A 15,769-nucleotide genomic window follows, 5' to 3' on the forward strand; every position below is an offset into this window, starting at 1 on the left:
AGGCCAACAAGGGGTGAGGCCATACTGGATTTGGTTCTGGGTAATGAACCAGGCCAGGTGTTAGAATTAGAGGTAGGTGAGCACTTTGGGGGCAGTGACCACAATTCGGTGACTTTTACTCTAGTGATGGAGAGGGATTAGTGTGCACTACAGGGCAAGAGTTATAGATGGGGGCAGGGAAATTATGGTGCTGTGAGGCATGACTTAGGATGTGTGGTTTGGAAAAGTAAGCTTCAAGGCAAGGTCGTAATTGATATGTGGAGCTTGTTCAAGGAGCGACTATTGAGTGTCCTTGATAAGTATGTACCCGTCAGGCTGGGAGGAAAGGGTCGTGTGAGGGAGCCGTGGTTTAATAAGGAATTGGAATCCCTTGTTAAATGGAAGAGGGCGGCCTATGTAAAGATGAGGCGTGAAGGTTCAATTGGGGCGATTGAGAGTAGTGGTGGACTCTCCCTCTTTATGGGCATTTAAAAGGCATTGGATAGGCATATGGAGGATAGTGGGCTAGTGTAGGTTAGGTGGGCTTGGATCGGCGCAACATCGAGGGCCAAAGGGCCTGTACTGTGCTGTATTTTTCTATGTTCTATGAGAGGCATAGATAGAGACGATAGCCAGAGACTATTTCCCAGGGCAGAAATGACTAACACGAGGGGTCATATTTTAAGCTGGTTGGAGGGGATGTCAGAGGCTGGTTCTTTACACAGACAGTTGTGAGAGCATGGAATGCGTTGCCAGCAGCAGTTGTGGAGGCAGGATCATTGGGGACATTTAAGAGACTCCTGGACATGCACATGGTCACAGAGATTTGAGGGTGCATACATGAGGATCAGTGGTCGGCACAACATCGTGGGCTGAAGGGCCTGTTCTGTGCTGTACTGTTCTATGTTCTAACATTGTTGTGTGCTTTTAGTTTAAACCCTGACACTAAAAAAGGATTAAGCATTTTTGAAGTTTTGGAAGTGAGCCTGCAGGATTTGGAAGCAGCTTTTGGTGTTGAAGATGTTGTGGGAATAATGAAACAATGCCATTGATTCTTACACACAGCAGACAAGAAGAGAAGCTCTTCGCTGAATAGATTGCCTAGCAACCCTCGTTCTTTATCTCAAACAGACAAAAAGGACAATCTGCAAGGTGGCTACCAATTTGCATCAGATAGTTTCTCTGTAACATGATAAAAATATTCACTGAATATTAAATGTATTTAACTTGATGCTATATGAATATTTCTACTTTGATTTATTGCACTGGGTCTCAAAATTGCACCTGTTGCAACACAGAACATCTTGCTGATTTGATTATATTAATTTCTTCTCATTAGGGAACAAGTTCAAAGCTTTTACATTTTCTAGATTGTTTGTGGTGACAGTACGAAAGGGCCTACATTGACAGAATGCAATCCAATCTGACCAGCTCCTGACTATACCTGTGCAATTTTGATTTTTTTTTTAGCCTGTTGCATCCTGTTTGTGATTAACCTCTTTCAGTTTGGAAATCTTTTCAATCGTGAAGTCTGCTTGCTGATTGTGTTCATCCAGTATTAACCCTCAAATTCACTAACAGAAACTTCCCAATATTTTCCATTTCTACAGCTTACAGCGGGCTATGTACCTCTAATGTAACTTCCCCAGTTTCTTAACACAGGCACAGTTATACAGGGAGCTACTACTGTCCTCTGGCTACGTTACACCATTTACGCAGAGTAGACTGTGGCAGCGTGATGTTCATTATAGGTAGCTTCCTGAAGCTGATGCTTCCACGTGCTTAGAAGCAAGTTACTCTGCCCCCACAAGCAGAGGCTTATTTGTTTGCTCGTACTGATATGTTAATTACACCCTGCATTTGCCAGTATTCTGTTTGAATGCACCTTGCTTTTGTTAAAGTCAGCAGACCTCTGCTTATTTGTTAATGGCCGGCAGTGTATTTATCGGGACCCACCATGCCTTTGTTATTACCATGAGTTGAATATTGTTTACTGCTAGTTATCTAATTGGTTGGGATAGTGAAGTTTTTGTTTTCGCTTTTAACCCTTTTCTATTTCTCGGTAAGCATTTGCTAACTGAACATGTTTTTGTCACAATTTGTTTCAATCCTCCTCCCTTCTTTCTCTGACTCCACATGTGTGTGTGCGCACGCGCTCTCACACACGCGCGCGCGCGCGCACACATACACACACACACACACACACACCCAAGTCAAAACTATGCTGACTTGCTTTTTGGTTTATTCCTGCCCCTCAGCTCGGCGTTCCCAGAACAGTCCCCTGGAGAGTAACATCATCAGCCGTCTGCTAACCCCCACACAGTCCTCTTTAGCTAGGAGCAAGAGTGCTGCTGCTATATCAGAAGCTGGACAAAGTTCTGCAGGTAATTCTCTTTACCAAAGACAATATTTCTAAAAGCCATATATTTATTGAGGGTGATTGCATTAAAAGCTTTGCCTGCACACTGACCTTGTGGTTACACACGTTCTTGGCTGCTCTCTGCTAATGTAGCAAAGTATTTTTATTCAGCTCAGGACCAAGAAGCTTTTGCTGACTGGGGCATCAGCTCTGTCCTGATGGCGAGTAGTGAAAGTGAACTTCTCAACTCTGTTCTCAACTCAGTTACCAGATCTAATAAAGCTCAGAGTCAAAGAAGGTCCCACATTGGGCTTCGTGACTTGTGGGGGAGATGTAGGGAACTCACAGAACACCCACCCCCCTACATGAGGGATGGTGCTGACAGGGGAGGTGTGGTGATGGGGTGGGAGGCGGTGGGAGAGAGGGGTGGAAGCTGGCAGTACATCCATTGGTTCACCTTTAACACTACTTCTTCCTTGGAAGAACTCTAATAAATTAGTTAAGCATGATTTCTCTATCCAATAGTTCCTCAGATTTTAATAGTTTGAAAGATCATTAGGGATGCGATGGCCTTGTGGTATAATTGTTAGAATATTAATCCAGAAACCCAGGTAACATCTTAGGGAATGTCCTTCAAATCCCATCAAAGCAGATGATGGATTTTGAATTCAATTTTTTTTAAATCTGGAAATGAGGGTCTAATAACGACCATGAATCCATTGTCAATTGTCGGCAAAGCCCATCTGATTCACTAACTCCCTTTAGGGAAGGAAACTGCCTTCATTACCTAGTCTGGCCTACATGTGACTCCAGACCCACAGCAATGTGGTTGATTGTTAAGCTGCCCTCTGGACAATTAAGGTTGGGCAATAAATTAGATTAGATTAGATTACTTACAGTGTGGAAACAGGCCCTTCAGCCTAACAAGTCCACACCGCCCCGCCGAAGCGCACCCACCCAGACCCAATCCCCTACATTTACCCCTTCACCTGAAGGTATGGGCAATTTAGCATGGCCAATTCACCTGACCTGCACATTTTTTTTTGGAATGTGGGAGGAAACCGGAGCACCCGGAGGAAACCCACGCAGACACAGGGAGAATGTGCAAACTCCACACAGTCAGTGGCCTGAGGTGGGAATTGAACCCAGGTCCCTGGCGCTGTGAGGCAGCAGTGCTAACCACTGTGCCACCGTGCCGCCCAAATGTTGGCCTAGCCAGTGATCTTCTCATCTGTGAATGAATTTTTAAAAATGTATTACACTGAGCATAGCATGGATAATGATATCAGAGATAATTGAAGGTTAGATTCAGAGATACCTCTCAAAAAAGACAGATCATAACCCAGAATCACAATGTGTGTCAATAATCGTGATTCATAATGTCTCGCGTTTATCCAGCTTCAGAATGTTAACCTTCTTGCTCCCTGTTACAGATGCTGATTGACATGCCATGTGTTTCCTGCAATCTGTTTTAATTTCAGATTTCCAGTATTTGCAGTCTTTTGTTTTCTATTAGAAGAGGTTAATTATGCAACCAGTAGAAAAATAGAAGATGATAAACAGCACCGTGTTTAGGAATTGTATTTTAGCATTGTATTTCGGGCTTTTGTAGGTTGGTACAAACTCTCTGAGCTTGAACCTCCTGAGATGTTTGATTCCAGCATGTCTTAAGTATCACATGACACTACTTCAAATCCTGAAATAACTGACCGACCCAGGGATTGATTAATTCCCCAATCTCTGCTAGATCAAAAGGCTGAGGTAAAAACAAAAGGCTACTTAAGTCTCCAGTTTTCAAAATGTTTTGCTGCATCTCTAATCTGATCATTTTTACTGTCCTCTTTTTCTCTTTCCCCTATTTTTCTCTCTTGCCTTTCTTGTTTTCAGATCAGAAAAAGAATTCAGTTTAATCTAATGCAGTGCTTCTAACCTTTTAATAAATTTTTTTAAAATTTTAGCTTCAATATTTTGTTGATTTTTTTTTTAGTCCTGGCCATCGGAAAGAAAGAAGCAGCCACCTAAGCCCCCAGGCTTGCTTTATTTATGAGTCTGACATTTGATGTGACAATTGATGTTCTTGTTGTACAGGTCAATCAGAAAGGCAAACCTCAGGCTGCTGTATAATTTTCACATGCTCTCCTGGTTCCCCATCATTACATCTCTCCATATTTATTTATCTGCTATAGAGTACAAGAACTAAGATGAGAATATTGTGAATTGCTCTTTTCAGAAACACATTTTACAGCAGAATGCTAAAACTTGATAGAAGCATTCCAGCAAATTCATGTGTAGGTTTGAGAGTTTTGGTTGCTATTAATCACATTTGGTACAATGATGTATATATCAGTATGAAAATTAACAACTGAGAACAGGAAATACTCAGCAGGGTCTGACAGTAAATCTGGTGAGAGTGTTAAAAATCACAGAATACCAGGTTATAGTCCAACAGGTCTTTTTTTTAGATTACCTACAGTGTGGAAACAGGCCCTTCGGCCCAACAAGTCCACACCAACCCGCCGAAGCGCAACCCACCCAGACCCATTCCCCTACGTTTACCCCTTCACCTAACACTACAGGCAATTTAGCATGGCCAATTCACCTAACCTGCACATTTTTTTTGGACTGTGGGAGGAAACCGGAGCACCCGGAGTAAACCCACGCAGACACTGGGAGCTGTGAGGCAGCAGTGCTAACCACTGTGCCACCGTGCTGCCCTTCATCAGGTGGTTAAGGAGTGGCATTCCGAAAGTTAGTACTTCCAAATAAACCTGTTGGACTACAACCTGGTGTTTTGTGATTTTTAACTTCATCCACTGCAGTCCAACACCAGCACCTCCAAGTTTTGGTGAAAGCAGTGGAATTAATGTCTCAAGTCTGTCATCTTTCATCAGAATGAAAGTCTGACACAATCTTAACGATCTGAAGCATTAATGTTGTTTCTCCCTCCATGCTGCTCCCTGACCTATGGAGTACCTGTTTTCATTTCACATTTACAGCTTTTGAATCTCAGTGTGAGATCATTCATTACCAATTAGCCAATTTCAGTATAGCTAAGAATTTGGAAAAATTGCTTCATTTTGCCTGGTCTGTCCCAAGTTCCAATCTCGCTAGATAGGAAGAGATGTTTAACTGTTGGGGAATTGGTGGAAATCTGAAAAAGAGATGCGTTTTTGTTAAAAATTGGAATCCATTCAAGTAATAGTTTATTCTCTTGTTCTGACAAGTTGTTGCAGATTTTGTTTTTGATGTTCTGCTACTTAGCTTTCATTGATCTAAAATCTCTCCATTTGCTGCTTTTTACCGTCTACAGCATATTTTGTAAGTCCTGCGTTTTGCTATGGAATTTTATATAATCATTGCACCTGGCAGCTGAATGTTCAGCCTGGCTGGAGCATCACCATGTCTGCTGCATGGAACCCAGTGCTTTTCCCATTGCTGTTTAATGTGTTTTTAACTGTTTAACTTCTTACAAAATGTGTTCTGTTTTTGGGGTGGGTACAGACATCCTCATTGTGTCACTGAACGGATGACTGCAATTAAATGAAAACAAATAGGAGTGGCCCACAGGTTGCATGATCTCAGCCGGTAGCTTCAATAACTGTCCATGTGTCATGAAATCACTGTCTTCATGTTTCTCATTCAATTACAGTATTGTCCTGTGGTTTAATGCTTATTTAACTCGCTGTGTACAAATGGCACAAAACGTTTTGGCAATTGAAAGTCAATTCTATTAATTCCATTTTTACTTGATGTTTCTCCACCTTAATTACTAACCAAAGCATGGTGATGGTGTCTGTTAATCAAGTGTGGTGGTCTGCACTTTGCTATTCATTCGTGGTCCTAACATGCACCATTTCTGTTTTTCTCTTTTTATTTTCTTGCTTTGCACTTTTCTTGCTTTCCTATTTCAAATTCTAACCTTGTAGAGTCTCATCTCTGTCCTCGTTCAGCTTCAGCTAGACCCGTCAACCCCCCAAACAAGCCTCTGCGTAGCCGGAGCACAGACCGACAGAACCCTGTGTCTGAAGCCTCTGCCAAAGACACTACATCAGTCGAAGCCTCTCAGGTTAGTGGAAAGAGGGGCCATTTGTTGAATTTCTTTGAAAAGTATTTATTTGACTATCTTTCTGTTTGTGCTCATGTTTATATTGATTCAATAGACAGTAGACAATAGGTGCAGGAGTAGGCCATTCTGCCCTTCGAGCCTGCACCGCCATTCAACATGATCATGGCTGATCATTCCTAATCAGTATCCTGTTCCTGCCTTATCTCCATAACCCTTGATTCCACTATCCTTGAGAGCTCTATCCAACTCTTTCTTAAATGAATCCAGAGACTGGGCATCCACTGCCCTCTGGGGCAGAGCATTCCACACAGTTAGTTGGTGTGCATGTTTTTGTTCATTAATCCTTTGACTACCTTGGCCAGGTGATTTCTTTTTAGCCCACATGGGATGGTAGATGGGGCCTGGTTCAATGTTCCACCAGAAAGATGACTCTTATTTCTCAGCAGTACATGAGGAAGTCTGAATTATTATATCAGCCTAGGATAGTAATATCACCTTCTGAGTCAGAGTAGAGATTGCTGCTACTGAGTCACAACCAACATCTATTCATACAGGCTGTATTCTTTTAGATTCATTCCCAGCATGTTGACATCACTGGCTGGACCAGCATTTATTACTAATCCCTAGTTGCTCTTGAGAAGGTGGTGGTGAGCTACCTTCTTGAATCGCTGCAGTCCACACGCTGTAGTGATATTCAATGCTGTTAGGGAGAATTTTGACCCACCAAGTATCTTTGTATCCAGAAAGTTGTGCCATTGAGTGCAATTGCATAATGATCGTGTTATTGAACTAACAACCAAAGAATGATCCCAATATTCAAGTTAAAAACTTAAATGGAAGTGCAGAATTTAGTTCAGTTAACTAATTTAGTCGAATTTAAAAGTAAAAACTAAATCAATATTGTCAGGTATGAAATAATTGGATTGTAGTAGTGGTGATTAAAGTAGTGATCAGTGGAATGTCACTGGACCTCCAGAAGGCATTTAATAAAGTCCTTCCTGAAAGGCTGATTACTAAAGAGAAATTGCTGATCTAGTGAGGAAATTAGCTAAGTGACAGAAAACAAGGTAAGGAGAATGGATAGACACTTGAGTTATCAAACTGAACCTCAGCTTTTCAGCATATTTGCTAATGACTCAGATGGAACAGAAACCCAGTATCTGAATGTATCAATGATATACGGATAAAAACAGCATTGTACACAGTCTCAATGGAACCATACGCTCCAAAGAAGCATTGCTGGAGTGAATGAATGGGTGAAACTGGGGCATATGGATTCAATGTATGCAAAGCTGAAAAATGTGTTGCTGGATAAAAGGTAGGGAGGAGGGACTTGAGGGAGGAGCATTGGGAATGCGATAGGTGGAAGGAGGTTAAGGTGAGGGTGATAGGCCGGAGTGGGGGTGGGGGCGGAGAGGTCGGGAAGAAGATTGCAGGTCAAGAAGGCGGTGCTGAGTCTGAGGGTTGGGACTGAGACAAGTTGGGGGGGGGGAAATGAGGAAGCTGGAGAAATCTGCATTCATCCCTTGTGGTTGGAGGGTTCCTAAGCGGAAGATGAGGCACTCTTCCTCCATTCGTCATGTTGCCATGGTCTGGCGATGGAGGAGGCCAAGGACGTGCATGTCCTTGGCGGATGGGAGGGGGAGTAAGTGTTCAGCCATGGGGCGGTTGGGTTGGTTGGTGCGGGTGTCCCAGAGGTGTTCTCTGAAACGTTCGCAAGTAGGCGGCCTGTCTCCCCAATGTAGAGGACACCTCTGGGTCACCCGCACCAACCAACCCAACCCAAGTCCCTCCTCCCTACCTTTTATCTTAGCCTGCTTAGCACACCACCCTCATTCCTGAAGAAGGGCTCATGCCCGAAACGTCGATTCTCCTGTTCCTTGGATGCTGCCTGACCTGCTGCGCTTTTCCAGCAATACATTTTTCAGCTCTGATCTCCAGCATCTGCAGTCACCACTTTCTCTTCCTCAATGTATGCAAAGGTTAGTTCACTTTAGATTTTTCACGTAAGTCCGTTTATACAAGTTGAGTTAGTTTTTAAGTCTGATACTGATAGATTTCTGTTATCCAAACTATTCTAGATATGGGACAAATGAGGAGCTTGGTCACAGATCAGCCAAGGTCTTTGTGAATGGCAGAATAAGTTAGTAGGGCCAAGTGGCCTGCTTTTGTTCCTTGGTGAACCCGGTGGGTCTTCAATGTGTTTTGAAAGAAGGAAATCTACTTCCCTTTCCTATACCAATGTGATTGACTAGAGTGGCCTAGCAAGCCACTCAGGCATACCAAACTGCTCAGCTTGCATCAGTTCAAGAAGGCAGCCTCAACATCAACATGTTTTAGTGATCTAATGATGACCATGAAATAATTGCAAATTGTCCGAAAAACCCATCTTGTTCATTAATGTTCTTAGGGAAGGAAACTGCCGTTCTTACCTGATCCAGCCTACATGTGACTCCAGACCCACAACAATGTGGTTGATTCTTAACTGCCCTCTGGGTAAATAGGGATGGGCAATAACTGCTAGCCTGGCTAGTGATACCCCACATCCTGTGAGTGAGTAAATAAAAGAAACGTACTCGAGGCTGTGAGGAATGGGCAGACAGTGCTGGGCCTTGCCACACTCATTTGCCTCAATGAATAAAAACAAAATTCCAGTTCAGCCTTTAAATTCTGTTTTCAAATCCCGGGGCTACCCGATAGCGATTTGCTAAGGTGGCTGACTTCCTGCAGTAAGTAGTGTTAGCCAAAATGTGATGTAAGAGAGCTGAGGATGATGTATGCTTTGTTAGGGTACAGCAAAGAAGCATGGCGTGGTGGCAGTCAGGTATTCTCAGTATTGAGCCTGTGTTGATGATGGTGTGGTAGAGTGTGCACATCATTAGTTACTCCTTTTGTGAGTCACCTGCAACCAATGTAAATCCCATTGTGAACCTGTGTGATTGTGCAGCCGGGTACACATCCAGCCAGGACTCTGCTTGCAGCTGTATGTCTAATATGCCAACAGTTTTGCCATCCCTTCACCTACAGCCTGAGACTGAACTGAGGTTAAAAGGTTGAGTAAGCATTCTCCAATTTCCTGGCTAAGAGCTTCTAATTCTGACAGTTCTGTCCAGACACATTGAGATGGTTAATGATGAAATGATTCTCACGTTTATTGTGAAGATGCGCATCACACCTCGAGGCAAAGTATATAAGCCCAAACTGCATCTGAAGTGTGCAGATAATATCCAATCGGAGCTGGACTGATGGGAAATGATATGATGCAAAATGGAACAGGGCATTTACTTTAGTAGATGTTTATATTCCAGACTGCATCATTATGTCATGAACGAGTGCCTGGGAAATGGGTAAGCAACAAATAGATAGAATGTATAATGGAATGATTGGCAACTTTGATATTGTAGACATGAAATGATGTTTCACTGATGTGAACATCTGGTAATTGTAGAGCAAGACACTGATAAGCTATTTAATGTAGTAGTAATGGGCTTATTTGGTTTGTATAAACAGAAACCAACTAAGGATAAACGTCCTTCATTTCCTGCTTCGTCAAACCGTAGACGCTCACCCTCGCCAGTTTTGATAAAGAGACCCCCATCACCGTCAAACTCAGGGGCTCGGCGACCCCCATCACCATCAAACTCAGGGGCTCGGCGACCCCCATCACCGTCAAACTCAGGGGCTCGGCGACCCCCATCACCACCAAACTTAGCGACAAAAAGATCAACATCACCTTCAACAACCAAGTAATGCAATAGATATTTCAAGATGATTTTATAAAACCATTAATCTAGTAACTGATGTTTATTCAGGGAGATCTATGGAAGAAGTATAGATCAGCAATGATCAAATTAGATAGTGGAACAGGCCAAGGAGGCTGAATGGCCTCCTATTGTCTTGAGCTATCATGTTTATGGATGAACTGTCTTTTAGAGTTATACAAACCTGATGATAGATTCTTTGCAAAAATCTTCCAACATAAGCTGAAGCATGCAGCATTCTTTAAGCACCCCCTTCTCACTGGTTATAGGAGTTGGGAGGATATGTTGCGGCTATATATGACATTGGTCAGGCCACTTTTGGAGTACTACATTCAATTCTGATCTTCCTGCTATAGAAAGGATGTTGTGAAACTTGAAAAGATTCAGAAAAGATTTACAAGGATGTTGCTGGAATTGGAGCATTTGAGCTTTAGGGACAGCCTGAATAGGTTGGGGCTAATCTCCTCTGAAGCATCAGAGGTGAGGGGTGACTTTAGAGAGGTTTATAAAATCATGAGGGGCATGGAAAGGGTGAATAGCCAAGGTCTTTTCCCTAGGATAGGAGAGTCCAAAATTATAGGGCGTGGTTTAAGATGAGACAGGAAAGATTTAAAAGGGACTTAAGAGGCAACTTTTTCATGCAGATGGTGGTGTGTGTATGGAATGAGATGCTGGAGGAAATGGTGGAACCTGGTGCAATTACAGTGTTTAAAAAGCGTCTGGATGGGTGAATGAATAGGAAGGGGCTATGGCCAAATTCTGGCAAATGGGACTCAATTAATATAGAATATCTGGTTAGCCTGGGTGAGTTGGACCGAAGGGTTTGCTTCTGTGCTATATGTCTCTATGACTCTATCTATGACTCTATCTATGCCTCTAACTGGTGTGTCCTCATTGAGACTCTGCAGAAATCACCATGCGAATCAGACATATGAGGCTGTTTTTATCTCCCTTCGAGGGCTATCTATTGTCCTCTTCTGTGCAGCTCTCTCATCCTCCCTCCCTCTTTTATTCCCAGTTATCCCCACTCTGTTCTCACCTTTATTAAAGGTGGTACTTTGAATTTTCGCCAGTTTTCCTAGAAAACATGTTTTCTCAACTCTAAGTTTTGAAAGCAGGTGAACAAATTGTTCAATCTCTTGGGTCTATCTAATCTATCTTCGCTCCCTTAGTGTACTGCTTTTACTGAAACTCAGTTGACTTACCAAATGAAATGTACAAATACTAACTTGCATGGAGTTGAGCTATTTGAAGTCATTAGGCATTGGTTGCCCTCAGGCACTGTCACTTCGGTTTAGAATACTGAGTATTGGTCATTACCTGCCTGATACTCAGCTGCCACTCCGTACCCAAAGTCATGAGGGAGATTGGAGCTTAAGTCTATGCAACATTGTCTCCTTCACAGTGACTGAAATCCAGTAGAGCTTGCACTAAATCATCCTAATGTAACTCTGAATGTTTCCAGGTTTTTTCATTTTCAGGAAGGAATGTACAAATAAACTTTGTAGTGAGATGCTGGTATTTGATTCGACTTGGATAGAACGTGTCGCAAATATTAAAGGAATTAAACCCAACTAAACATTTTTGAGAACTGCTTTTTGATACTGAATTGTAATTGTGTTTTAAACAATGATATGGTTCTCTGCTCAGTGTAGCTGTCAGATCTTAATAGATTGCTTTTATTTAAATGTTATATCAATACCAAAGACTGTCCTCCTCCCAACAGATTCAAGCAGCACCCTGCATCCCCTCCATCAGCCCAGAAGCCTCTACCTGTCCACCGACCTCCAGTTGCTACCTCTAGTGTGACTGCATCCAAAAAGAAAACTGAAAAGGAAGGAAAACCAAAGTCCATATCGGAGGTTGGGGGTCAGGAGCACGAAATTCGGCACATGTCGGAAAAAGAGTCCTCAGCAAAGTCATCGAACAAAACCAAAGAAACTGATCAGAAACCAGGTGTGTCCTGATCACAAGGACTGACAAGAAACACTTTTTTTTTAAGGAAACCTGAAGCAGTTTGTAGATAATAATAACTTGGTGAGACCTTGTGAATTGCCTGATTGAGAATACCCAGTCTGTAACTGCCGTCTACGTTTATATAGCACCCTCAATTTGTAAAATATCTGAAGATGGGTGCAGTTGTACAGGACATTGCTGAGGCTGCACTTGGAGTAATGTGTTCAGTTTTGGTCACCTTGCTATAAGAAGGATATTATTAAACTGGAAAGTGTGGAGAAGAAATTTACCAGGGGGTTGCCAGGCTTCAAGAGTCTGAGTTATAGGGAGAGGTTGGACAAGCTAGGACTATTTTCTTTAGAGCGTAGGAGACTGAGGGGGGATCTTATAGAAGTGTATAAGATCATGAGAGGTGTGTGTAGGGCAAATGCACTCAGTCTTTTTCTCAGGGTTGGTGAATCGAAGATGAGATGGCATCAGTTTAAGGTTGGATATGGGCCAAGTGCAGGGAAATGGAGTTATTGTGGATAGAAGTCTTTGTCAGCATAGACCAGTTTGGGCCAATGGGACTATCTCCATGTTGTAGGACTGTATGACTCTGAGGAGAAAGTGAGGTCTGCAGATGCTGGGGATCAGAGCTGAAAATGTGTTGCTGGAAAAGCGCAGCAGGTCAGGCAGCATCCAAGGAGCAGGAGAATCGACGTTTTGGGCATGAGCCCTTCTTCAGGAAAGCCAGTTTATTTCCCGCACCAGTTACTGAAAACTGTCGCTTTTAGCCCAAAAGTCAGACACTATAAGTCGTGAGCTCTTTGCTCCGTGCCTCCTGCAAGCAAGTAAAGGTATCTAGAGAAGAGATCGAGAAACAAGTCCTGGCAAGCCAAAAGGATCATCTCAGGAACTCTGTGGATAGGGCCACTGAACAGTCTTCTCAGGTGTCCCTCCCCCCAGAACACCATCTTTTTTTTGTCTTCCTGTCAGTTCGAGAGAATAGTGGGAGTTTATAATGGGGTTGGAGTTTTAACCAGTAGAGGTATTGTAATGAGTCAGATTTAATAAATTATCTCAGTTTAAAAAATAGTCTGCCAGGGAAAATAGTGACCATAACATGATAGAACTTAGCATTCAGTTTGGGAGTGAGGAACTTGGGTTAGAAACCAATATTATTAAATATAAGTAAGTGTAATTACATGGGAATGGTATTAGAGTTGACTAGTACAGATAGGGCAAGCTGTTTAGTCGAGAAAATGATTTATGAGCAATGAACTTTTTTTTTAAGTTAGTGACTCTCAGCAAAGATGTATCCCAGTGAGGAAGAAGGATTCTAGGAAGGGGATAAACCTACCATGGTTGACTAAGGAAGCTAATCACAGTATCAAACAGGAAGGAAAGATATATAATGTGGCACCTTTAGAGGATTGGGAAAATTTTAAAGCCAACAAAAAAAAAGACCAAAAGAGAGAGAAAATAAATTGCAAGGACAACTCCGCAAGTAACATTAACTCAAAGCTCCTTCAAATATATAAAAAAGGGAACAGAGGCAACTGTGAATGCTGGGATCTTAAAGAATGAGGTTATGGAAATAATAACAAGGAGCCAGAAGATGGCAGACGAGTTGAACATATATTTGGCATCAGTCTTTATGGTGATGGGTACAAAAATACTGAATTATCAAGGGGCTAAAGTGGGGGAGGAAATAAGCAGGATATCAGTTAGAAAAAAAAAAGTGCCAGGGAAACTAATGGGGCTAAAAACCATCACGTCCCCTGGACCTAATGGGTCACTAAAAGACCATTAACTTAACATCTGTTATTGGAAACACGTTAAAGTCTAATAAAAGATGTAATACGAGAGCATTTAGAAATGCGTTATATGATCAAATAGAGTCAGCATGGTTCTTGAAGGGAAATCATGCCTGACAAATGTTATTACAGTTTTTTGAGCAGGATTTTGAAAAGCCATGTAATGAGAAACTGGATATAAGGCAACTTAAGATAACCATTTGGTTTCTGGGTAGTGTTTTAGTATGGATAGAGGATTGGCTTGCTAATTGAAGAGACAGTTGGGACAAAGAACATTTTCAGAATTGTACGTGCAATGGTCACAATTATTTACAGTGTATATTGGTGACTTGGATGAATGAATATGCTATAGATAAATTTGGGGTGACTCAAAAGTAAGAAAGAGGGAAGTGGTAATGATGACGCCAAGTCTGCAGAGAGATATAACAGGATAAGTGTGCAGAAATTTGGTAGATGGAATAGCCTTTCGAACATTACTGCGCAGTGCAGGTCCTTCAGCCCTCAATGTGCCGACCTGTGGAACCAATCTGAGGCCCATCTAACCTACACTATTCCATTCTCATCCATATGTCTATCCAGTGACCATTTAAATGCCCTTAAAGTTGGTGAGTCTACTACTGTTGCAGGCAGTGCGTTCCATGGCCTTACTACTCTCTGAGTAAAGAAACTACCTCTGACATCTGTCCTATATCTATCACCCCTCAATTTAAAGCTACGTCCCCTTGTGTTAGCCATCACCATCCGAGGAAAAAGGCTCTCACTGTCCAACCTATGTAAACCTCTGATTATCTTATATGTCTCAATTAACTAACTAACTTCTCATCATCTTCTCTCGAATGAAAACAGCCTCAAGTCCCTCAGCCTTTCCTCATAAGACCTTCCCTCCATACCAGGCAACATCCTGGTAAATCTCCTCTGAACCCTTTCCAAAGCTTCCACATTCTCCCTATAATGCAGTGACCAGAACTGTACACAAAACTCTGGAGTTTTGTACAGCTGCAGCGTGACCTCATGGCTCTGAAACTCAATCCCTCTTCCAATAAAAGCTAACACACCGTACGCCGCCTTAACAACCCTGCCAACCTGGGTGGCAACTTTCAGGGATGACACAGAGACTTCTCAGTTCATCTATACTACCAAGAATCTTACCATTAGCCCAGTACTGTTTTTATTCCTGTTGCTCTTTCCAAAGTGAATCACTCACTTTTCCGCATTAAACTCCATTTGCCACCTCTCAGCCCAGTTCTGCAGCTTATCTATGTCCCTCTGTAACCTGCAACATCCTTCAACACTATCCACAACTCCACTGACCTTCGTGTCATCCGCAAATTTACTAACCCATCCTTCTATGCTCTCATCTAGGTAATTTATAAAAATGACAAACAGCAGTGGACGTAAAACAGATCCTTGCGGTACCCCACTAGTAACTGAACTCCAGGATGAACATTTCCCACCAACCACTACCCTCTGACTTGATGTAGGTTTGCTCGCTGAGCTGGAAGGTTCATTTTCAGACGTTTCATCACCATACTAGGTAACATCTTCAGTGGGCCTCCGGGCAAAGCACTGCTGATGATTCCAGCTTTCTATTTTTATATTTGGGTTTCCTTGGGTTGGTGATGTCACTTCCTGTTGTGATGTCATTTCCTGTTCTTTTTCTCAGCACGTGGTAGATGGGGTCTAACTCGCTGTGTTTGTTGATAGAGGTCCAGTTGGAATGCCATGCCAATCTCAATCCTATGCCTCCGTATTTTCTGCAATTGCCTGCCGTGGGGACCCTTATCAAACACCTTACTGAAATTCATATGCACCACATCAACCTCCTTACCCTCATCCACCTGTTTAGTCA

The 15,769-nt window shown here is 42.5% G+C and overlaps 1 protein-coding gene across 8 annotated transcripts in view; it reads left to right on the forward strand.

Moving 5' to 3' along the window:
* The window catches only part of map7d3 (MAP7 domain containing 3), a 92,316-nt gene that overhangs the window by 38,099 nt on the left and 38,448 nt on the right, over positions 1-15,769 (forward strand). For 5 of the 8 annotated variants that reach the window (XM_043714257.1, XM_043714263.1, XM_043714264.1 and 2 more), the window contains 5 exons: positions 1,045-1,131; positions 2,238-2,363; positions 6,265-6,404; positions 9,915-10,150; positions 11,892-12,121. In XM_043714257.1, the coding sequence (XP_043570192.1) occupies positions 1,045-1,131; positions 2,238-2,363; positions 6,265-6,404; positions 9,915-10,150; positions 11,892-12,121 (819 nt within the window). The remainder of the gene's footprint in view (positions 1-1,044; positions 1,132-2,237; positions 2,364-6,264; positions 6,405-9,914; positions 10,151-11,891; positions 12,122-15,769) is intronic. The other 3 variants (XM_043714258.1, XM_043714259.1, XM_043714262.1) reach the window with 3 other exon arrangements.

This window comes from Chiloscyllium plagiosum, chromosome 24 (assembly GCF_004010195.1).
Source record: "Chiloscyllium plagiosum isolate BGI_BamShark_2017 chromosome 24, ASM401019v2, whole genome shotgun sequence".
In the NCBI taxonomy this organism is placed as follows: Eukaryota; Metazoa; Chordata; class Chondrichthyes; order Orectolobiformes; family Hemiscylliidae; genus Chiloscyllium; species Chiloscyllium plagiosum.